The sequence below is a fragment of the Pezoporus flaviventris genome, unplaced genomic scaffold (genome assembly GCF_033815535.1).
Source record: "Pezoporus flaviventris isolate CSIRO_AGI_PZ_B2104156 unplaced genomic scaffold, CSIRO_AGI_Pfla_v1 ptg000036l, whole genome shotgun sequence".
NCBI classification, from domain to species: domain Eukaryota; kingdom Metazoa; phylum Chordata; class Aves; order Psittaciformes; family Psittacidae; genus Pezoporus; species Pezoporus flaviventris.
In genome coordinates, this window is record NW_026892584.1 from 9,401,599 (window position 1) to 9,426,759 (window position 25,161).

The following is a 25,161-nucleotide window of genomic DNA, read 5'->3' on the forward strand; positions in this document are numbered from 1 at the left end:
ATAGCTGGAAAAGCCAGTTTGTTCCAGTTTGCTAATGGGATATATTTCATGAACAGATACTTCAGTTTTCCCTTCATAAGGAAAATGCAGTATTTATTCACTATATGTCTTAGCTTGACAACAGGCATTGCACTTCCTTCTTGCAGAACAGATCTCCCCATCAAACAAACTGACTCAAAAAGCAAACAATTCATAGGGCTTTTACCCAGAATCTTAAGCATACGAGAGCCTGATATTAATAATGAATCTGTAAACATGAACAGAGTAAAATATCTGTGATGCAATATGACTAAATCTGTCAGGTTTCCTAGCTCAAATGCACCAATAACTTATATGTCATTCTGGTTTTAATCCTCTTTTAATTACTGACTAAGGTAGCCCTCTAGAAGCTCTTCTACTGCAGGTAAGCATCTTTTTTTCAGAAATCTGGACTCAGGCTGATTTTCCAGTACTTCCTGATCAGCACATCCTGATAGCAGCCAGGTTGAAATTCCTGTGCTTTTCTTTTCTGTCAAAATGTTGTGCTCATCCTTGATAAAATTTGAAAGAAAATACAAGATATAATTCTGACTGACATTTCCTCAGGCACCAGTTGCGTTCATCAGTTGAGGTCCCTTGCACTGCGAATGAAGGATTATTCTGTTTTTTTACTTTTACTCAAATCTGCTCCTTCCTCGCTTTCAAAGGCTATAACCTTTCACAAGATACATTAGGAAAGCCAGTTTATTCTTGGTGTATAGGTACGGGTTATTCTAGTGTTAAGGATATGGATGTCCTCCCCTACAACCCAAAGGTGTAAAAATGCTCAAAGAAGAGTCAGTCACCCAGGTGCTTCTGACAACCCATTCTGATGCCTCTTCCCGGGAGACAACAGAAGCAGTGGCTCTGTTAGCATCTGCAGCTACCTGAAAACACAAAGCACAGGGAAGGGCACAGGACAGTTTGAGAGGCCACACCGAGACACAAAGCAGTGAGGCTAAACTTAGCAGAAGCACATGAGCTTCATGGCACACAAGAGTCATGAAGGGGATATAAACTGCGCGGCCAGCTATGCTAGATTTAAGGGCACTTCCTACCTCTGAGGCCCCAGTTTGATAAACAGACAGGAGTGTCCCTGCCTCCCTTCCTTGCCCTGTCACATCAAATTTAAGCAGGAGCTTTCTGGAACACTGGTCATCCCTCCCCTCATACCTGACACTGCAGAGCCTGTGGTCAGCTTGGCCTGTAACTGCTGATACAATGTGAGCAGTACAGGAACAGCCAAGGAAATTTAACCTAGTATAAAATTAATTAGTTACATAAACAGATAACCAGGGTGCCCAGAATTTGGGGGAGCAGATTCTCTGGATTAGTAAGAAGTGCTTGTTCACCATAGCCACTGCCCTGTAGTCTAAAAGAGCAGAACCACAATGCATGAACTGACTCAATTACAGTTTCCACTGGGTGCTTGCTGAAGCCTGCTCTGCTGGTCTCTATCTCCTGTGAATCTGCAGATGGCTTTATAGAACTGTTTCATTTTCATCCAGATCAGAGATTTAGGTTTGCGGGGTTTCAGAAAACCATCACTCTGTCATGAGCACAACTGCCGCTTAGGGTTTTCACAGCAGGATACTTCTGCCATCTCCCAAAAGCTGGCAGTCTAATCCTACCATCTAAGAACAGCAACTTGGGCCTCTCACACACAAAAGCGCAATATGGCACAGCAGAACTACTAGCAGTCAGGCACGGAGTGCAATGCAACCAGGACAGCAATGTGCACAGGTGCTACTCCGCTCAACCTGGAAGGAGGCAGCACAAGCAAAGACTGACTCAGAACTGTCACAGACTTGGTTTGCAGAAGCACTGAGGCAAAGATGCCAGAGTTTTCTGGGGGACATCAGAAGTCTACACAGACCCTGAGATGGAAGGTGCTCTGAAGGACAAAGAGACAACCTGGGACCTAACAACACCACAGAGAAAGATAGCCTCTCTATCTCATGAGATAAGGCAATACAGTGGGGATTTTTAAGCCCACAGATTTCTCACATACAGCCTCTCATACAGACAAAGCCCTCCAGACAGATAATCAGCACCTGAGGATCGAGTACAGGTCTGACCCTGCTCAAAAGTGGGTCAAGCTGATCACGTTTTGCAAGACAGCACTTTGCCATATGCAGCTGCCACAGAACCTGTTGCACTGGCACAGGGCAACTGTGATAGCACTCACCATGAAGGCTACAAGAGCTGGCTTTCAGTCACATTACTTCATAATTCCTTGTTAAATGAGTCCTCCTCTTTTCAGCAGCCTCAGGATCCGAGCGAGAGAGTGCTGTCCCATGTTTTCTGGGCCCTTTGCCAGAGTAGCTCCAGGAATGTCAAGCAGCTCCAAAAGAAGCCACAACTTTATTCCTGCCTCCCAGGTGCTAACTCAGAAATGACTCCTCTAGGTTTTTTGGGGGGGTTCTGTTTCATTCTTCAAGGAAGGAACTTGACAGCAGAGTTTGCAGCCTCACAGTGGTGCTGACGCTTATGGGTACACACTTGTAGATAAATGCTCTGGAAACTTTTAGGCTAAAAAGTGTTAAAACCAAAGTGTCACATCTCCAGATCTTCCCCTCCCTAGAGGGCCACACAGTAACGGGACTCATTTTTCACTGTCTGTGAAACATAAACCTTTGCTACTTCCACTCTGAAGAAGTTTGCCTTCTATGGGTCATCGGTAAAATAGGCAGGGACTCAACTAACCTGACCTATCTTTCCAGACACAGCACAAGTCTTGTATCCACTAACACTTTCAGGAAGCTGGTCTGGGAAGGGGGGGAGTGGAGAAAGACAGCAAAAAGTAAAACCAGTGTAGTACAGGGACTCCCGAGTGCTCCAGCACTGAGAGAGAAGACAGAGGGTGACTTTGTTCAACTGGCAACAACTGATGAGGCAAGAACCATGGAAAGGCAGGTCAGGAATGATCCCCCGGGGTATTAATCTTCTGCTGAAAGATAAGATTATCTACCCGAACACAGCAAGGCTGAAGGAGAGAATCAGCCAGTCCTAAAGGCTTCCCAATCCCACCAAGGTCATCAGTGAGAATTACCCCTTCTCTCTGGTAGGAGAAAGTGCTCTCATCTCCAGTGAGGTAATTTCACATCATAACTTCTGGGATATAAACCTCTTGGCCATACTTTGGACTTTATTTGGCCCAGCCATCTGCCTTTCTGACCAGGAGCATTTGCTTGGGGCAATGTGGCCACTTAAGCTTTTCCAGAAAAAGATATGGAGTGTTAAATCCCTCAACAAAACAGGTTTAATACTACTTAGTACTAAGTCTGCTCTACTCAAATTACCTTCTCCAGACTAGACTACTGCAAATTCTAATCATAGCCTTCTGCCTTTCTGTTAATTAACTGCAGCAGATGAGTTCTGCCTTTAAGAATCTCATGGCACTTAGGCAAGCACTATGGAAGCTGCAGGGAAGAGTGAAGAACAACATGCAGCCCCCTAAAACGGTTTGTTTCCAGTATAAGTTCTACAGATCTTCCTCACATTCTGCTTGTATTTTATGGCTGCCCTCACACACAGATGCCTGAAAATCTGCTGCTTTGAAAATCAGACTCATTTTCTTCTACTGATTTTTAATATTTAGAAAGCATTGAGCATAACACCTCAGCAACAGCACTCGTTCCCATTCACTTTCTCATCTTCGTTCTCCCAAAACTTTGGCTTTTCTCACTTAAAGGAGATAACCTATCCCTGTGGTGTAGGTCATTTACCTAAATGCTGGGAGTTAAATGGCTTAAAATTCAAAAACTTTTCCAATTTTCTAAAAAAGTACGAATCTGAAGTCACCAGCTTTCAACAAGGGAATCATTCTATTTGCTCCCTTCTGTTATGCACCGTTCTTCCAACAAACACTTCCCAGGGCAATACACCCAACCTTTCAACAGAGTGAGGCTACCACAGTGTCATGCAGTGTTCTCAGGGCAACCATCAAGAAACATCTGGAACTCTCAGTGCAATAAGTCAGCTACTGGGAAGGGGACCTCATCCAGGTGAGGGTGGTTTAGCAATCTGTTAACTCTCTGTGTTACTGAGGAGTTGTTAAGTTATAAAGCATATGGTTTATAAGCAGTTAATAAGCAACAAAAAGGGGAATTTAAATGATGCAATTATTGAAACCACAAATATATTTTTCCAATTAAGAATGCAAGAACCAATCAGGCAAATTACCCACTCAGAGTGACTCAGGCAGCTGTAATATCAATAGCTTTTAAGCACGCTTACTTTGAAAAGCCAGAGATGCTGTGTAAATCTACTGAAGCACATTTAGCCAACAGACCATTCCCTGTTTGTATATTTGCTTTGGACTGTTTAAAGAAATAATATTATCCCTTTCATCTGAGGGAGGTAACATTTTTCTTTCATAAAAGCTACGTAAAATCATGAGTGACATGAGTTACCTGCTGCTCTGAGCAAGCAAGGTGTAGTTTTTCCTAACAACCTTTGCAAGTTTTTTACAAAAGGTTAGCCAAGAAGCTGCTGGGCAAGGGAGAAACCATGCTCTGATTTGTTTTCACCACTGATTATGGTAACACAAATATAGTATCACCTGCATTTCAAGCAAAACTGTTGCCTGCCTGGGAACCAAGGTCCTGCAAGAGCTCTTTGCTCCAACTTCTCTGGACTTACTGGTACAGAAATGCCAATTACAACATTTTTTTTTCTTATCTGCTCAGTATTGGCCAAGCCACCTCCAGTTAAACCTGCAGGAAGCAACAGAGCCCCGGTCCTGCAGCAGTTGGCAAAAATTGCCTGTGCTACTGCAGCAAAAAGGATTTAGTCCAGCAACAATCATCAACCAAGGGTGGGGAAAGCCAAGCTGAAAGCTTGACAAACTGATCTACATGCTGCCTGGAAATACAGCACAGCTTAGAAAGGACAAGGAAATACTGCATTTCCATCGGTGCAACCTGAGTCTTACACTACTGGGTCCAGGCTCACCAATCCTGCCCTCCTGGCAGGATGGTTAAACAACTACCCCGATGGTAAAGCTGAAGAGTCACACATCCATGTCCCCTCCTGCAGGATTTTGCAGCCCTGCTAACAGTTGCTGGTGGGAAGGTGACAGCCAGGCAGGTGGGCAGTGCCACAGTGCCCAAGCAAAGAGAGCAGGGCAGGCCCAGCCAACACATCTCCAGACAAGTCCATAGTGGCAAGCAGGTCTGAGGTCAAGCTGGGAAGTCAATTTGGCAAGCTGGTATCAGCAGGGAAACTGCCCAGGCACAGCTGATGCGTTGCATAGCCCAGGCAAGGTGAAGGGGAGGCTCCCAGCTGCTCACACAGCAGACTGAGCTGAGGTTACATAGCTGCAGCACACCAATCCTGGCCATCAGCCCCAAAGCCTCGGCAAGGGGACAGAGGCTGAGAAGCTGCTTAGTGCTGAGGGCTCTGGCATCAAAACTGCTATTGCGGTGAGCTGCAGAGAGCTCAGAGTACAGGTTGCAAAATGCTTAACCTGAATATGAAAGACAAAGCATCCAAAAAAGAAGTGTCTGAGAGCTATGGGCAACCTCAGCCACCAGCACTGAAAACACCCACTCTTAGCATTGAGAGCAATACAGGATCCAAAGTCAGGGATTACTTTCGACCAGATCCTTACACCAGATCCAACCAGCAGAAAGTGTTGTAGGAGTGGACTCCATTCATTGAGGAAGCACCCTGCTAGCTCTATTCTTACTACATTATCATGTCTATCTAAAAACTTCAATAATTATCCAGTTCTTTCACATCACAAGCAAACACAAAGCAAAACAGTCAAATGCACAAAGAAGCCTGCTGATAAGAGACATGACTGTTTGTTAACCTCAGCCTGTTGGCCTAATTAATGTAACAGTAGCATATTTTGTATTCAAAGTGAGGTGGAACAAGCTAACAAAGGAGAAAGCTTTGTACTTGCTAATGATATGGGTAAGCACAGCTCAAAAAAGCGATTCAGCAGACTTTGATCCACTTAGAAAAGAGAACAAGAGCTCTTCAGGCACTTCTGACAACACAGCCTTACCGTGAGCATTCATTCACCAGTAACCAGGCTCTACCATACTCATTTAGAATTTATCCAGCATTAGATTTGGTGAATGTAAGAAGCAGAAAGACTGCCTTCAGTATACTTCACACACCTTAAAAATAGCAAGGCCAAGGGAAATCAAGAACTGACTAAGGTCCAAACAATCACAGAATATATTTGGTCTGCCTGTTTACAGCAGGTTTTTTGTATCCATTTCACCTCCTTGCTGTAAACGTCAGCTTTTCTGAAATAAAGGATACAGCCAGATTTTTCATTCCTAGCTGATCTGTTATGTTCCGTTAGTGTTTCAAAGAGAAAAGAGTTTGCAGGACCATTCTCAGCCTGCAAACTTTAGACACTCCCCTATCCACTGAAATCCTGGTGTTCACACAGCAAAACAGACTACTGAGGGCAGATTCTGGTCTAGGCACTAACACTGGCCAGCATGAACAAAGTAAATTAAATCACAGTTACTTTCTGCTGTAAGGATGAAAACCAGCAAGCAGTGTAAACCCATCAATTCACAGCAGGGACTTTAAACACATCAGCAACTGCAGAATGTTCAGCCTTGGAGCTGTAAAACGTATCATCATTTCCAAGACTGGCAAAAGCTGTTCATCTCGCTGTGTTCTCATGACAGACGTTTTTTTCCCCTCTGAGTTTCTTTCATCTTATTAGATTCTAGCTCCCATTAAAGTTAGGGCAATTTTGCGATGGGGCAAAATTAATTACCTCGCATCAAAGAAAGGCTCCTTGAAATGTAACACTAATGAGTTTCATCTGCCTGATTAGAGGGCTTTGCTTTTAGTAATGCCTGGTGCAAACTTTTGTTTCAGAGAAATACAGCATTATAAGAATATTCAATGCTAAAAGCGTCAGCTGAACAGTAACCAGGATAATGGATAAAAAGTCAGGGTGGTAAACTGTGAGCAGACATATAACTGAGTAGTGACAAGAGGATGCAAGAGTAGACCAGAACAGGTTAATGAAGATTTAACAAAGATGTGTTTGTGCATGCAGAGCTGCGTATAATTCACAACAGTATATTTAGTGAATTAATACTACACCCCCCCGTCTGTTCACAGTGCTTTTAGGAATTAAATGGAAAAGAGCTAGGAATGGGAAAAGAGAGTACTAATTTTTAGAAAGATGGAAAAAAAGTTCATTCTGCATCAGTCAAACTAATTCTAATACCTGGCAAACTAAGTGGACAAAATATTTGCTTATTTTTAAATCAGTTTTTAGGCAAGAACAAATTGTGTTTCATCAACTTTGTTTTCAACTAATGGGAGAACTGCTCCAGAGGACAAAGGGGAATGAACAGATTTTATATTTCTTGCTTTTATTGATCTTTTTGATCACCCACTTTCTCTTCCGCTATTAATACAAACAATTAAGCAAATACAGTCCAGAATGAATTTCCTGATAGGCAGGTAGAAATTCATCTGAAAAAAAATCACACAGTAGAAGTAGTTATCAGAGATTTACTGGTAAATTTGGTCTAGCACACTATAAATTATATAAATGATAGCGCAGACACATGCTGTGTCATTTGGAAATGACGAACACATGACGTTAAGTGTATGTAGAAGAACATAAGGGAATTGTCTTTCCTGTGATTGCATCTTCCTCCACAAACCTCTCTAGCACATAAACAAGACTAGAAATGAAGAAACAGTGTTAGAAGAGGGCAGGCCTAAGTTGCTGTCAGGAACAGCTCCATTTGAGAGGAGGCAGAAAGCCCACACTGCAACAAGGATGTGCTTTTACACAATGCTCTCCATCTATGGCTGGACAAAGAAACCACTTCAGATTTGTGACGACACTCTCAAAAACACAGACAGCGAGCACTACAACTGAACAAATAGCCACTTCTGGCTGTTGGAAAACAATCCAGATCTGTTGCTAAATCACATCACAAGGAACCAAGCAATTACACAGCTTAAAGTAGTTAAATTCAAAACACCTCTGGATAAGCTGAGAACTGAATCCAAACCTATTCTACATCTTTCCTTTGTTTTGATTAGGTTTCAACTCAAGCATTACCACTTTTTGTCAAATTAACTTGACCTGCAACAGGCAACACTGAAGCCTTGATGGTTTTTATTCTTCTGCCAACCTAACACAGGAACTTAAATTAAAAAACAAACAAACAGATTTCAAACCCGTATATATCCTCTTCCTCTGATGCCATGCACATACTGCACCTGTGCATAATCTTTCTCCTGATAGCCTTCTGCAACAGGCCAACAACAACAAAAAGACTGCACCTGTTATTCATAAGCTTTTTGTTGTCTCTCAGAAGAAGTCAAAGGACCTAGAGCATGTGTGGGAAGGAAAAAGCTTTGTTTAATTTAATTAAGTTTATTTCTTTCATGTCTAAGTAAACTCCGGAATCAGCAGAATGACTGGTTAATTAAATCAAGACAGCAGTTCCTTTTCCTATAAAGGCAACCACATTGTGCTATGCTGCATCTAGCAGATTCTTCCAAACCAGCACCCTGGACCTTTATAGTGTTGACCAAATTAAGTACCACACAGAGGGTACTGCCATATGCAGAGCTCTTGTAATACAAAAGAAGACATCTGTGGAGTAGCACTGTGATTATTTTCAACATCTTTTCAGCATTTTCCACCTTGAGGGTTTGCTCCAGACCTGTTGGTAAAAATTAGTGCCAACATTGTAATAAAAGATCTGATTCGGATCCTTAAATTGATAGTTGAGAGCACTGGTCAAGAGTGAAGTGAGCAGGATGGGCTCCAAGACATACACAGATGCTGCCACAACACAGTGCTGGATACTGTCCTTGCCCACCTGCTCTGGCATCCAGAAAGGTTGAAGAAGCAGGAACACTGCAAGAAGTTTGTCTCTTGGCTATACACCTCGCTGCTCCTGCTGGGTTTGTCCCTTGTATCCGTAAACACACACACCATGCAAGAATCAGCCTGGGCAACTCCAACTCCAGAGCAACTCCATTACAGTGTCTTCTGCATCTATCTCCCAATTTCTTATAAGAGTTGCCAAACCTCTCCAAGAGGAGAAAAAGCACAAATCTTGCCTCCATTTGGGCTTGGGATTTTCTCATTTTGCCCACTGCACAGTGCCAATACTTTCAGGTCCATCAAAGACTTTCCTTGGACTTACTGTGATTTGCCAGCTCATAGGCAATATCACGTGTGTCTTCATCACCTCAAAAACATCTTCTACCTAAAGAGCTCAAAAAGCTGGAGTCCTTTCTTGCTTCTCCACATTTTCAGTATTCATTTTTCCTTTTCCCATTACTCCAGCCTTTTCTATTCACTATTTCTCCTCCTTCCATTCAGCCATTCTAGTGGCCTCATACCAAGTGACAAAATTTGAGTTATTTTGCAGGTTTGTTTGTTCTCACCTAAGATGAAGTGTTTCTCCTTCCTTTCTACTCTCTTAACTCATGAAATTAAGATCTTCACTAATCAGGGTGACAAACTTGAAATGTCCTCCCATGGTTCCTGTGCCCAGCCTTCCTACTTGATTTGAGGAAACTCTCATGTTAAATACAAGAGATCATGCACTACAGAAAAATTTTAATGGAAAATAAAACCTCCTAACATCACCAGCTAATTACAAGTTGCTGCACTAAAGTACGACACTGTGGCTATATTGCAGGGTAAGATAAAAGTGTGCACGGATTTTCCTGTGTGTTTCAATATCCTCTTATTGACAGGAGATAGGATGACTGGTCTACAACGAGAGACCAGGAAATGTTTTATTTCATCAGAGTAAGGTTAACAGATGGCTTGTTAAAGTTACAACTTCTTTAAACAGAGCTGTCACCAAAAATGATGAACACGACAACAAAAATAATATTGATATAAGCTCATTGCAAAATTAAAATGGAGATTGCATAACCCAAAGCACAGAATAACTAACTGCCACCACTGCAACACAGAGTATCAAGGTGCGTTTACTTTTTTAAGGTTTCCTTGGAAATTGGATGAAGGGACATAAATTGGGGGAAGTGTCAAAAACATGGGACTTCAGTTATTCCAGGGACAAACATGCAGCTGGTCACTATGCCTACTCCACATATATGAATAAACTACCATGGATGTATGAGCATGTTATATCAAGGGTTGGATATTACTCCCAGTAGTAGCAGAATATACTAATCACACAGAAATTTTAATTTTGCATAAATACGTTTTCATATAAAAATTCTGAAGTCAAATGCAAGATTGTAGATTCATACTTTTTCTGACTGCTATTACAGACTGAGCAGGGTTTTGTTCTCCTTGAGTAAAAACAGGCAGGTATCAAGTAGGTCCCTTCCCTCAATACCTAACTAGTTATCAAATCCAGGAGCACGCTGCAGTCTGCTGTGCTCGTTTCAGATCAACGTGCAACATAAGCATCAACTCTGCAGGACTCTGCTTTCACATCTCACCTCTGGCAGATTCAAGACCTGTGCAGGGCAAGGGCATGCAACACCTGAAACTGCCTTACCTACCTTGTGAAACAGCTCCCTGATGCCTCCGCTAGCCAGCCAGAGGAGGGGAATGGGGGAGTATAAATTAAAACAATAATAATGTAATAAAGGAATATTAGATTGCCCACATGCTGTGGTTTTTAAGACCCCACCTTCACCTTAAATTTGCCCTCATTTCCATGAGAGCAGGAAAAACTACAAAGGAGATTCAGTTTTGAAAACAGAAAAAGTAATCAATATTGTACTTTTTTGATAGGCGACTGCACACTAACTATTCCACCTGGACAGACCTACAATGCTAACGTTACTGACAATTCTTTTCTTCTTCAACATCACACTTGCTATTTATCCCCTTTATCACTATTCTTGTGGTTTTCTTCCTGTTTTCTTTCTTTCTCCAGCATCCCTTCTTCATCTCTTTTCTTTCTCTAGTACTAGTCTTACTTCTCTTCACAGCAACCTACCACTGTTATCTTTTCAAGCATTCTTTTTTGCATTAGTCTTTGTCTAAAATTAATCTCAATTTTCTGACAAATAATGAACATGTGCATGTAACTTCCAAAGACCTGAACTGGAAGAAAGCAAGCAAACAGAACCCCAGTGACTTTTTCCTAGGTTTGCTCATTTTCTTCAACACAACACAGCAACTCAGAAACAAACCTTTTCTATTAACAATCTCAGATGTGTCAGCTGCTTGCATTATAAAACCTTTTTAAGAGCTAAATAATTGAATCAGGGAGACAAATAAAAGGAGAAATAGGAGGCATATTTCCCATTGCAAAACCTCTGTTGATAGCTATTAGAAATAACCTGGTTTATTTTACAAACCTTGTGATGTCAGGTTCACTTAGCACATGCCTTGTCAGCTCCGACTGAGGAGCACACTAACCGCATGGCTGATGCAGGGGGTTGTAACTGGGGAGCAAACACACAGCTGCTCACTGTTTGTTTGCCTTCACATGAAGGAGTTTTGAGAAACTGAATAATATTACAGCAGACTGGTCCTTGCCCCAGGTGTCCTGGTTCTTCCTTTCTCATTGAGTTTGGCAGAGCGTATGAATTTCATCATCATCTAGAACAAAATAATAAACAAGCATCAAAAAAAAGATAAAAATGTCCAAAATTTCATTTTGAGGGGAAAATAAAGGATATGCTAAGGAACTGCTGTGACCAAGAGATTCTCCTCTAAAAACAAAAGCAAATTCCTGGGCATAAAAGGTAACTGCTGCTTTTGTAACTGTCAGTAACAGCCAAAATAGTGGGAAAGAGCATGGATTTTCAAAGCAAACAAACAAAAACTACAGTAACATCCATCCCTTTTCATACCAGTGTAATCAACTAGGAAGATGGTTGACTTACAAATAAAGATTTTTTTCTGGGTTTGGGTTTTTTTTTCAGCTAGCTTAATTACAGCAAAAGGGAGTTACAAGAGGTCAATCTTAACACATAATCTTACAGAAAAATTAACCACCATAGCAGTTATAAGAATATGAACTAAAAAAGTAATGGCAAAAAGGAAGACTGATCTGAATATGGTTCAGTCTACCAGAAAGGACAGGTTTGTGACATGAATATTGGGCAAGCATTAGGTTATCAACAGCAGCAGCAACCTCACACCATCAAGAGAACAAATCAAGCATTCTAATATAATTGGGTTTTTCTCCAAATACTAAATTTATTTGTTTTTACGGAGCTTTGCCCCTCCAGAAAAAAGTTACTATGTAGGATAAAGTTGCCAAATATACGTAAAATGTGAGTCAAAAAAAAATGTTAGAATCCTATATTTGATTGAAATTATTATGTGGATCTACTAAGCCTAATTTAAAATAAGGCCTTCCAGTCTGATTTCTACCTCTATTTTCTAGGTGTTCTCATGTCACAGTTGACATCCAGTTCTATCCAAGCAGGACTGAGTTTCAGTTAATTTAGTTCAATACTTGTAATACCTACTTTTTGTTCAGAGCTTTGCAGTGACAAGCACGTCTCATTTTCCCCCAAAGGACAATGTTATGGAGGTAATCAGATCTTGGGTTTGGAAGAAAGCTGCTCACCTGCTTGTGGACAGACATCCATTCTCAATCAACTAGCTCAGAGAAATGTGGCTTGCTAGCTGGTGTCAAAGCACAGCTAGGAGAAGGAACAAAGAAACCCCAAATGGCAAAAAAACAAACATACCCCCTACACACACCCCTCACCCCCTAAAAAACCAGACATGTGATGTTCATGAAGCACAGGCTAAGGGAGGTCCCTGCTGGCAAGATGATGAAATACATGCACAGCATTTCCAAACACACCGTTCACCTGTTAACGCTGTTTCTTCCAAGCCTGACTGCCAAAACCACTGCGCCTTACCTTGCATTCAGTTTGGCATCAGCCCTTTCTTCCTAAAGGCAGTGGTGGCCCACCCATGCAGCACAGACCACAAAAGAACAGCTATCTGGTGGGAAAAGGGGGAATTTAGTTTCCATTTCACCATGTTTATCAAAGATAAAAATTCCCAGCATACCTGAATTACCATCCTGCTGAAGCAAGGCTGACTGACCTGTTTCTATAGCTTCTTCTGTCACAGAAGAGCACAAAGATGGGACTCAGCTGGTTTCCCACTAACATTGGTCATTTTTTCTACTGCATGACAAGCACTAGGTATCATCCCACTCAGGCAATAATTTTATCAGAGAAATCATGTATCTCACCTACTTGATGTAATTAGTGATACCACATTTAACAGTTAATCAGCCAATACCGTATATTTGTGTATTGAAAGAAAGAAAGAACAAGATAACAGATTTTGACTCAGCTTTTTTGTGTATTAAACAACTACTGAAAAATTTCAACTACATCAAATTTCAAAAGACACAAACCAGAAATAATTCTTAACTATGGTGGACTATCATAAAGTTAGTTTTGATACACCGGGGGACAAACTGAGCTGAGAAAAATGTTACCAAGTGGATGAAAGACACATTAAGTTCCACACCTTAGAAATTACTAAGAAAGCAAGCAAGGGACAGTTAAAATGAATATCCAATGGAGGATAACATATTTTACAGGACGGTAACATTATGAAGAGGTTCAGTTTTCCTCTTACAAATGACATACTTGAGAGTAACAGACATTTCCAGTGGCTCAAAAACAAATCTAACTGACACTTAAAATGAAGGAAAGTGTACAGGTGTTTTTTAAAAAGAAACTTTATTACAAATTTGTAGGTTTTAAGAAAATATCCCAAAACTGTCAAAGTAGTATGAAAAATGCTGTCATCCTATTCACAGTTACCAGTTTTCTTCAATAAACATAACATACAAAAATGGATAGAAACCATGGCAATTCCATTTGGTGACACAAGCCAAATATTTGTAATTCTAAATCCCCTGCTGACAACTAAGATGCTGCTGGCAGCCCAACGGAATGATTAAATAGCAATTTTTGAAAACTGGAAGTTTGGATGAAAAGGCTATATACATATACACATACTGTATTCTACCATATGTACAGGTAACTCAGGGCAAACAAAACATGGCCCAGCACCTGAATTCTATAAAAACCTGGAGAGCCAGAGAATACGTATATGGTAATAAGTTATTCTCTATGCTCTGGTTCCCATTTTCTTTTACATCTCAAGCCTTATAAAGACCAACTGTTTCCCATTCTCATTTACAGAATCAGTGAAGCTGATGTGTTACTGTACTGTCTTTTCAGACACAGAAAATGTTAGTTGCACTGCATGCAGGCATGTGATCTAAAAACGCAACCCAGTTAAACAGAATATAATTAAAAGTGAGACTTTTAGAAGAATATAGACAGGCTTTACTACAAGGGACCTAACACCTTTATCTCCCCTGAAATTGAAGTGCAGACTGCTTTAAAAAAGCAGGAAGCTTGCAAGTATGCCACAGGTTAAAACCAAACCTGACCTACAAGTCTAACTCTAGGTAACTGGCTGCAATGGTTGGAAGCTGCAGCATAGACCATTGGTAACCATATTCTCAAGTCCTTTAAACTGCACAGGACCTAAATGCCACAACCCAGAGCTGCAGTATAGAAGAGGTTTTAGTGTAAGAAGTATGAAGATTTTAAAGGACCGTGATGAACCTGCTCAAGGTGCTGATATGATCTGTAAGACTAAAGAAAAATTAAAAAAAAAATAGGAAAATGCAAATAATTGTGTAATTTAACTCTGTTTTTATCAGGTGCTTGAAGAGCCTTAAGCAGAGGACATCCAGGATTTCCTACCAACCCTTTTGCCAACAGCAACTTAGAAGAAACCAGCATCACATTATAAATAACTACTCGGTTGAGTTCATTCAGGTTGCTGTTTCAACTTAAGTTGAAAAGCATAGAATCAAGAGTTATTAAAAAAAAAAAACACAACAAAACAAACCTATGCTACAGAAGAGCAATCAGAAATCAACAGTCTCTCACCACCAGAGCAAACAGGATGAAGATACAGAATTGAATTTACAGTTGTTTCCTTCCCCATAAAGGACAGATCAACCCTAGGTTAATCAGGGCTACCTGGAAGACTTCTTAAAAGCCACCTGTTGCAAAGGAGGTTGCCTCATTCTTCTGCATTTACTGAAAACTTGATTTCTAAAACACTTTAATAAAACAGTTAAAATCTTCAAAGAAGGAAAACATTTCATGTACATTCTTAGGAGTGAACCTTCAGGCTTGGGAAACGTTTTTCTAGATTATCAGCAAGTGTCTGATCAGCCTCACGCAGAACTCCAAGGAAACTCTCCACCTGGAAATAAATTGCAAACACAAAAAGGGAAGGAGAAAGGGAAGACAAAAAATTAACTTGTATAGGACACAATATTATTACACTTGGTATAGGGGGTCTTTCTATTTCTGTACCTTCCCACCAACAGCAGCCAGCAGCAGCCACTGCAAATAACAGTGGATAATGTTCCACATGCCTGCCTTCTAAACCCCACAATTTCAGTTGGTCTAAACTTTGAAATATTACTGCCTTCCCCAAACTCTTCTTCTATTGTTTAGAAGTACACAAAGAAAACCTCCCTATAAAAAATACTTAATTATTCTATAAAGATATACAGGACAAATTTTCAGCTAGCATAAATTTCAGTTATCCATTCATTTCAGCACAGTCTACCCTTACATCAGCTGATGATCTAGACAAAGTTCTGGCTGATGGTAAGACTGTCTAGAATGGCATATTAGCTGTGTCCAAGCAATTCTGTCCTACTCCTACATCTGCTCTGAAAGATCTTGCCACCCAAGCAGTATTTTTTCACTTATGTTGAAAGTCCTTGTCACACACTCACTGATGCAAAGTACAGAGGTAAGAGGTTCTGAAATGCACAGGAACATGTCTGCTCATTTAAATGTCCCTGGTGTAGTCCTTCTAATGTATTCTCCTGGAAAATAAAAAAAGAATTAAAACTAGCATGTCATGAACAGCTGTGAAAGAATAAACTCAAAATGGTGCACACAGTATCTACAGTATGTGCTTTGTTCTCAAAAATGGGTAAAACCACCAGAACTTAAGAGTTCCTGGAGAATATCAGCCATAGCAAATACAAAAGGTCTGAAAGCGCACAGATCGTATGACTCTTAATCTGAATGCTCCCATAATAAAAAAGTCTAGTGGAGAACACAAATTTACATATTCTTCTTCATATTCAGATTCTTACATTTTCTTAAATAAATTGACTTTCATTCAAACAAAAGGGCAACATACACCTACAGAATTTATCACACAGTCTTGACCCTAAAGGCACACATCTCGGAAAGCCTGTGTGTCCCTGCCATCTAATACATATTGTGCTACCCACCTTCTGATTAATCTCCTAATGAATTTTCAGTATGCAACTTCACTTGCACGGAAAAATACTCACATTGATAGTAGTGTCTCTTTTCTTACCTACCCTCCAGAAATCCCTCTCAGAATTTGATTTATCCTTACCTTGGTCAATTCTTGAAGCATATTGGAAAGTAATTCACAGCAAATGTCCTTCAAAATTTTTAAATGGAAATCTTTGTCATTTACATCAGCTCTTCCAGTCTCTTCCTGTTCAGACTCCTTTGAGTTATCACCAGCTCTCTTCCCGCAGCCCTCCATGTATTGTAAGATACGAATCAAGCTGCCAATCAGAGGCATATCTAATACAAAGTAACAAGAAAATGGAAGCTTAACACTGAAAATTTTTCCCCATCTTTTCAAGGCATTAAAATTTTGAAACACACCACCAGATTTTATACAAAAGAAATGTGTATACTGACATTGTTGTGTATTATCACAGTATCACAGTATGTTAGAGATTGGAAGGGACCTCGAAAGATCATCTAGTCCAATCCCCCTGCCGGAGCAGGAACACCTAGATAATGTTACACAGGAATGCGTCCAGGCGGGTTTTGAATGTCTCCAGGGAAGGAGACTCCACAACCTCCCTGGGCAGCCTGTTCCAGTGTTCCGTCACCCTCACTGAGAAGAAGTTTCTTCTCAAGTTTAAGTGGAACCTCTTGTGTTCCAGTTTGTACCCATTACCCCTTGTCCTATCATTGTTTGCCACTGAGTAGAGCCTGGCTCCATCCTCGTGACACTCCCCCTTTATATATTTATAGACACTGATAAGGTCACCCCTCAGTCTCCTCTTCTCCAAACTATAGAGACCCAGCTCCCTCAGTCTTTCCTCATAAGGGAGATGCTCCACTCCCTTAATCATCTTTGTTGCCCTGCACTGGACTCTCTCCAGCAGCTCCCTGTCCTTCTTGAACTGAGGGGCCCAGAACTGGACACAATACTCCAGATGCGGTCTCACCAGGGCAGAGTAGAGGGGAAGGAGGACTTCTCTCGACCTACTAACCACCCCCCTTCTAATACACCCCAGGATGCCACTGGCCTTCTTAGCCACAAGGGCACAGTGTTGGCTCATGGTCATCCTGTCGTCCACTAGGACCCCCAGGTCCCTCTCCCCTACACTGCTCTCTAACAGGTCGTTCCCCAACCTATACTGGAACCTGGGGTTGTTCCTGCCCAGATGCAGGACTCTACACTTTCCCTTGTTATATTTCATCAAGTTACTCCCTGCCCAACTCTCCAGCCTATCCAGGTCTCGCTGGATGGCAGCACAGCCTTCTGGCGTGTCAGCCACTCCTCCCAGCTTAGTGTCATCAGCAAACTTGCTGATAGTACACTCAATTCCCTCATCTAAATCGTTGATGAATATACTAAATAATACCGGTCCCAGTACTGACCCTTGAGGCACTCCACTAGTTACAGGCCTCCAACTAGACTCAGCCCCATAGACTACAACTCTCTGGCTTCTCTCCTTCAGCCAGTTCGCAGTCCACCTCACTACCTGATCATCCAGTCCACACTTCCTCATTTTAGCCGTGAGGATGCTGTGGGAGACTGTGTCAAATGCTTTGCTGAAGTCAAGGTAGACCACATCCACCGCTCTGCCATCATCCATCCACCGTGTTATTTCCTCATAAAAGGCTAAGAGATTGGTCAAACATGATTTCCCCCTGGTGAAGCCATGTTGACTGCCCCTCATAACCTTCTTATCCTTGATATGCCTTAAGATGGTACCAAGGATAAGGTGTTCCATCACTTTCCCAGGGATGGAGGTGAGGCTGACCGGTCTATAGTTATCACTCAAAGACTTTTTAAAGAAGCAAGCAGAAATGTAGCAGAAAATCCAAACCATTTTTAATGTGAGCTAACCTTTGTCTATAACACATATTCCAATGGTAAGGAATATGAGAAGGAAAATGTCTCCAGTAGTAACTCAGAGGCTAGAATGTTAAATTTGCATCCAGGTAATTCTGTCAGATAAACCAAACTGCCAATGTCTTTCTCCTGCAGATGACCCTGATTCCCATTCCCAAGGTAGGCTTTCAATTTTAAAGACCTGACAAAGTACTGAAAAGTAACAAGTGATAAAGATGGACTTAAGTGCAGGATCTCCCTCTGCTAAAAAAAAAAAAAAATGAAAACAAACAACTAAAAAGCACTCATATTTCATGAAAGAAAATAAATTTCATTAATTTCTAAATAAACTTCATTAATTTATAAATAAATTTCATTAATTTATAAATAAAATTTCATTAATTTATCCAACGGAGAAAATTGGACAGTATCTGTAGAGTCTATTACTATAACTCTTCAGACAGATCCAGTAACCAAACTTTAAGCTAGCTGTGATTTTTACAGTTACCAGCAAAGAATCTTACTGTATTCCAACAGGTAACAGAATTCTGTGTTCTGTTAGTAATAAACTAATCACCCTTCACCCCTCATAGAGTCAATTGTGAAAATAACTGAAAAATAACCCTAAAACAAACCCCCAAACCCAGGAAAAAAAAAGCACAACTTGCTTTTTCTCATCTTGGTGTATTCTTGTTCTGTCTGTGAAGCAAACATAGCAGAAAGTACAGACAAAATAGAGGCCAATACAGTCTTCTGCTCCTGCACAACGATCACTGGATCATCTGGCTGGCAAAGGTCATGGCAAATGAGGTCATACAGCAAACTCCAAGTCTCTTTTCCTCTATCAGGAACCTGCACTTCAGAAAGAAAGAAACAGAACCCACCAACCCAACAGATTTAATCTAGGTAGATAAATAATTTTTCTACCCATCAAATATCTGATGACCTAGAAGTCACTGCCATTCTTGGTCCCATCATATGTAGCAATTCAAGTGTCTTACCAATTGCCTGAATACCCTCATCCACTGTGGTCAGGAGCTGCAAAATATGCATATAAACATCAAGTCCTTCCGGATTATCTGATCTACACAGAACAAACAAAAAGCAAAGATTATATATTCTGTGTGTTTTGGACACACAGAAGACCATCAGCAATCACTGCCATTCTTTTTGCTAACAAACTAGTTGATTCACTTCAAATTGTAAGCACAGGAAAATGTATTCTAGTGACCTGTCACACTATGCAGCTCCCGCTGAAATAAAGAATTCAGACACAGGCCTTAACAAGGTTATAAGGAGTTTCCTCAGCCATGAAACCGTAAAGAAATCTCACATACCGGACTTGTTTGGCTGCTTCAAGTATACAAGGCACAATCTTAAAATCTGGAAGTTCTTCAGGGGAATCATCTACAGATGGTCCCACCGATGGACAAGTGCCATTTTTAATCCAGTTCAACATTAGCTCTTCATCTAGATCAAAGAGTTTGTCCACCACTTCTCCTACTTTTACCAACAATTCAACTGCACAAGAGAGAATATATAAATTTCAACAAGACTAAAAACAGAAAGCAAAAATTAGCTTTCAAAGTTCTAATATACAAAAGTATTCAGAGTAAATTCAGCTGAAATATATTAGTTTCTTTCATGGCCTACTGAAGATTGTTACTCTTTTTTGTAGCACAGATCAGGCGAAATGCTTGATAAATAGAGATTGTTGGAAAGTGCAGTGACTTCTACTTTATCATGCTATTTATGAAGCAGGAACTTTATTCTGCAAAATAAAATCACATTCCTGAAAAGTCGTAACTTCTGCTACGGAAGTAAAACTTTCCAAGATTTGCTGGAAATATGCAGTTTTCTGCTAACCTTATACCTGCCAATCTGCATTTTACTTAAGTAGGGCTGTGACTGCAATTGGATGGAGCAGGATTCCTGAGCATTCTCAGGAAAAAGAAAACACAAAAGTTTGAAAAGCATAAACTATTAGGATTCCTAGACAAATAATAACTGCTGTTAAAATGGAGTTGGATGCAAAACATAAATGCTATTCAAATTATTTCCATTATTAGGCGCTTAATGGGTTTTTTGCTAAATTTTTTCTATGACAGATTTGTGTACCAAAGCCTGTGCAGTACTCAGCTGCCATTCAGGGTAACTGAATCATTTTTCCAGTTCACATTCCATATATATGTTTCCATATATATCTCGACAAAGATATACACATACATACATAACTGATTTTGAAAAAAAAAAAAAGAAAAAGAAATTTAAATAAGGTCTTTTTCAAGATCAGAAATGACATCTGCAAATTCCTGAATGAGGACAATGTCCTTTCCTTTACTGTGACAAATAGTTATTTCTTCTATGAGACTTATTTTGATTCCCCCCCAGCGCTTTTTGTCCTCTATTTTTTTTTCCCCCAGTTGGTTTTAGGTATATCTGTGAACCTACAAAGGCAGGACAAGTTTATTTTGGTATCCTTTAAATTCATGAGCTTTATTTGAAATTCTGTACTCCCAGTTGAAAATCTGGCTTTGAAACTGCACACTTTGGTGGTTTGTTTGGGTGGGTTTTTTTTTCTGCAAACACCCACTAATTCCCGGCTTGTTCTGGCAACTTACCATTTGTAGAGCTGGACATGATAAAGCACACACAGTCATACACAGAAGGATTCTCTCGGATTCTCTCAACCCAGATATTGGCCACCTCAGGCTGGGAGAGGCAAGTTAACAACAACCTAGACAAGAATTGCCCACTTAACAAATCAGAAGCCAGTTCATTCATTTTAGCTGTACAAGTGCAAATCCAAAATAGTGAGAACGATGTGACAGAAACATTGTCAGTTTTCTTACCAGGCCTCAGAACATAGCAGAGCTACACTAATGATGCATCAAGTTCTGAGATGTCCTACCTGCTTGTTTCCAGAAGAGTTGGGGAGTCTGTATCACACAAACGTTGCAGTAACACCTGGCTTTAAAGAGAAAACACAAGATAAAAGTTAATAAAATGTATTTTTTTAAAAAAAGGTTACAAAAAGGTGAATTTCATAGGTGTAGTCATCTTCTGAGGTTAAACCCAGCTTTTCCTGACTGCACACATTTCCAGTGTTTCAAGATTACCCAACTTAGAAATTAAAGATTCAACTTCACTGCTGATTAAAAACAAACAAACAAAAAAAAGTGGTCTGTATCCTTTTTTAATTTCACTGAGCACTTCCTACACAAACATGGTCAGCCTAAAAGGTGTGAATAAACACGAGGGATGGCAGGCAAAATTAGTTCCTTCTTTAACATATATTTTATGATTCTGAGTCCAGAAAAGCAGCACCATGCATATATATAGCACATACACACTTACCCAAGATTCGCATCTTTACTAATGGACATGCATATGTCTTGGAAACAGGCCATATTTCCTAATATTCCCACACAGATTTCCTGAAAAGTCAAAACACAGTATAATGAGGCAACTGCAACACAGTTCACAATTTCATTTCCACAACAGTAAGACAAAGGTAAGAGAGATTCAAAGACATTTTCCAGTTTGATTTCCAAGTTCTTCTGATGCACTGATTCCAAGATGATACAGACTTTTCTACAGGATGCCATTAGACTGGCATAAAATATACTCAGGACAGGTACTACTCACATATTTAGGTGTTAAGGTGTTCCATAAAAGCAAATATATCTTGAAATCAATTTTGCTTGCATATTCTATGTATATTGTTTTGATGATAACCTGGCATCCCTATTATTAAAGCAACAGAGAGGTGCTCCAGTTGCTGGAGCAGAGATTCCACTGTCATCTGTGGTGGAGACCATGGAAAGGCAGGCTGTTCCCCTGCATCCCATGGAGGTCCATGGTGGAGCAGATATCCACCTGTAGACCATGGAGGATCTCAGGCCACAACAAGGGGATGCCCAAAGGAGGCTGTAACCCAGTGGAGAGCCCACACTGGAGCAGGTTTGCTGGCAGGACTTCTGATCCCATTTAGGACCTATGCTGGAACAGTCTGATCCTGAAGGACTGCACCCCATGGGAGAGCCCATGATGGAGCAGTTTGTGAAGAACTGCAGCCCATGAGAAGGACTTATGTTGGAAGTTCATGGAGAACTGTCTTCCATGGGAGTGACCACATGCTGGAAGCACAGGAAGAGAGTGAGAAGAAAGGAGTGATGGCAGAAATGCGTGACGAACTGACTGCAACCCCTGTTCTTATCCACCTTCGCTGCTCGGGGTGGGAGCAAGGAGAGAAACCAGGAGTAAAGTCAAGCCCAGGAAGAAGGTAGGGGTGGAAGAAGGTGTTTTAGGATTTGGCTTTACTTCTCATTATCTTACTCTGATTTGGTTGATTATAAATTAAACTAATTTCTCTGAGTCTTGTCTTGCCTGTGACAGTAACTGCTGAGTGATCTCCCTGATCTTATCTCAATTCATGAACCTTTTTACCGTATTTTTCTCCCTCTGTCCAGCTGAGGAAGACAGTGATAAAGCAGCTCTGGTGGGCACCTGGTGTCCAGCCACGGTCAATCCACCACACTTTTGTACGGCTGACTAAACAAATTCATGACCATTTCTGTTGAGTAATCTTGAAACAAGTAATAAGGAAATAAAAGGGCACTCTTTCCTGGGTTATATAACAAACCTTATAACTAGGTTTCATGAACTTAGTCCATCATAATGACATATATTAGCTTCAGCATCACTGAAATACTTACTGATTAGACTCTATTAAAAATCCTGAAAAAAAGAATTTTAAAATTTGATTTTGCATTTTCTTCTTGTTCCCCTAAGGTATCCAAGCATGCAGTGAGAGAAGGAAGGAGCTACGTGCAAATGCATGTATACACCTATCTACTACTGCTATTAATATGGGACAGCTTTTTGACATACCATACTTACAGTAAGGCGAGGGCATTTTGACTTGGCAAAAATTCCCATGAATATATCTGGGGCACTGAACTCCTGAAGAAATAAAGCGACATCCTGTGGAGAAAGTGAAGGAAAAAGTAGACTTCTCCATTTTCAAAATGCAAAATCAAACCTTTTCTAACAGCACAAGCCCTGGATCAAAGAGATGTCAAACTCGCTAAAAGAGATCAATTCTTTCCCAACAGTTAATACCAATAATCCTTGCTTCTCAACGAAACAAGATCAGCCAGCCTCTGTGATGATTCAGAGTGCCATTGATTTGCTATACAATGGGCCAAAAAGTCACATTTAGTGTCTTTTGCTCTCCGTCTCAACACAGGGTCAGAGACACCAATTTAGAATTCAGCAAACATCATATTTTCAGACAGTGACATGATGTAGACATACAAAATGAAACCAGGGTAGGGATTACCATTAATACTTGATCAGACCATACAAAAGAGTAAAACTGCTTCACATTTTACCATATTAAAACACAAGATTAGTTCTCTACTTGTGAGCAAAGGACACATCTTCCACATTTATTTAAAATATCCAAAGAGCTAGGAAATAAAATCATAATTACAAATGTATGTGTATCTCTTACTTGAGAACTGGATCCAGCATCTGAGAATGTTGAGAAAAAATACCAAAAAGTTATGTTACATTGCCACTGCAAGTCTCTGGCTAAACTTTAAAAGGTTCCTTGTCATTCAGTCATTCTTACCAGCAAGATGCATTATAATTACTAGAGGAAAAATATACCTATTTAGAGATGGCCTCAATATTATCTCTATAATCAAACCGATGAAGGTACAGGCTATGGACCTGAGTTAATTCCTGCTACAGCTAAGCTGCTGTTTTCTAGTAACACTGAGCTTTGGTTCAAGTCCTGAACATGATTTTCTGTAGAACACCAACAGGTGTGAATACGGTCCCATTTAAGACAGCTGACCCTAAACAACAGCACTGCAGGATCCATTAGACAATTGGAGGAAAGATGGGACAGACCACCTTGTTTCTTTTATATTCAAAGATATATAGGCCTTACATCCTCAAACAGCAGCATGGGCCCCAGCAGCTAGTACACAACAGAAGGCCTGCTTCTGCAAACTAGTGCTGGGTTTAAGAATGTACACAGCATACTTGCTCATCTAGTAAAGCAGCCTTTGTGATGAGAGTGCTTGATGCCAGTTCAGGACACCTGCACTGTGTAATAACTCACATGACACTATCAGCCTAAACAGAATAATCAGTACCATCAAAATCAGAAAGCTGGCCGAGTCTGTATAATTCTGTGCCTTCTCCCACTTTCAGAAGGGCTCTGAACACACAGGGCAGAAGCCACCCCCAGCTATGAACCACCCTCGAAGTCTGGCTTCCGTGTATCGCTCCTACCTCATCCATCGACATGTCCCACACTTTACAAATGTCATTCTCCAGCTCCTCGTCCAGCTCCGTTTGGATTCCCTCGGGACTTACGATGGGCTCCGTCTTCTCAGGGCTAATGACCTGAGAGAAAACAGTGGGGGGGGGGGGTGTGGTGTGGGGTGTGTGTGCACTGGGGATATGGCAGTATGCACGCAACTACCGAGAAAAGCCATGGATCACTAACAACGACCTAACCCTTCAGTCAGAGTATAAAAACCATAATCAAAACCTAAACACACAAGCAGGAAGCCTACTTGTGTATATCCCCGTGGACCCGGTAACAGCCGCACCACACCCGCGAAACGCTCACCGCTACCGGGCCCGCCGCTCTCTTCCCTCCCTGCGCCCCCACCCCGCCGGGCCCGCACCTCGATGAGGCGGGTGAGGATGCTGAACAGCCAGTGTTTACTGTACACCGTGTTTCCCACCGCGTCCTCCTCCTCTTCCACCTCGCTGGAAGGTGGCGAGGGGTTACGGTTCATGGCGGCACACCACCACCACAACGACTACCTCACCGGCGCCAACGAGACGTCCGCGGCGAGAGCGCCGCCTGGGCGGCACACCACAGCGCCTCCTGCCGGGCCGGGACGCCGGGAGGCTGCGGCCCAGCGTTCACCGCAGGCCGTCAGGAGCCCTCG

The 25,161-nt window shown here is 41.1% G+C and overlaps 1 protein-coding gene and 1 long non-coding RNA gene across 3 annotated transcripts; both read right to left on the reverse strand.

Annotated features, from left to right (window-relative positions):
- Positions 1-2,433: 2,433 nt before the first annotated feature.
- On the reverse strand, positions 2,434-11,988 carry LOC133274184 (uncharacterized). The gene is made up of 3 exons (XR_009745054.1): positions 11,332-11,988; positions 2,725-2,781; positions 2,434-2,550 (listed from the first exon to the last, which is right to left on the reverse strand). It is a non-coding gene; the product is annotated as an uncharacterized LOC133274184 (long non-coding RNA).
- A 2,659-nt stretch (positions 11,989-14,647) lies between these two features.
- On the reverse strand, positions 14,648-25,085 carry SAAL1 (serum amyloid A like 1). Of its 2 annotated transcripts, none has more exons than XM_061463015.1 (12): positions 24,876-25,015; positions 24,491-24,604; positions 23,084-23,167; positions 21,539-21,618; positions 21,093-21,152; positions 20,803-20,918; positions 19,519-19,702; positions 19,183-19,265; positions 18,850-19,038; positions 16,433-16,629; positions 15,792-15,884; positions 14,648-15,247 (listed from the first exon to the last, which is right to left on the reverse strand). In XM_061463015.1, the coding sequence occupies exons 2-12, from the start codon at positions 24,503-24,505 to the stop codon at positions 15,155-15,157; spliced, it is 1,194 nt and encodes a 397-aa protein (XP_061318999.1). In that variant the 5' UTR covers positions 24,506-24,604; positions 24,876-25,015; the 3' UTR covers positions 14,648-15,154. The 2 variants fall into 2 exon arrangements, with proteins under 2 accessions (XP_061318999.1, XP_061318998.1); XM_061463014.1 differs by having other exon boundaries at positions 14,649-15,247; positions 24,892-25,085.
- Between the last annotated feature and the right edge of the window lie 76 nt (positions 25,086-25,161).

Excerpts from the sequence above, each read along its gene's own strand:
- SAAL1 (XM_061463014.1), bottom strand. The coding sequence starts at position 25,005 with ATGAACCGTAACCCCTCGCCACCTTCCAGCGAGGTGGAAGAGGAGGAG. Across the intron at positions 21,619-23,083 it reads CAAAATGCCCTCGCCTTACT|GAAATCTGTGTGGGAATATT; the intron begins GTAAGTATGGTA and ends TTGACTTTTCAG. Across the intron at positions 20,919-21,092 it reads ACTCTTCTGGAAACAAGCAG|GTTGTTGTTAACTTGCCTCT; the intron begins GTAGGACATCTC and ends ATTCTTGTCTAG.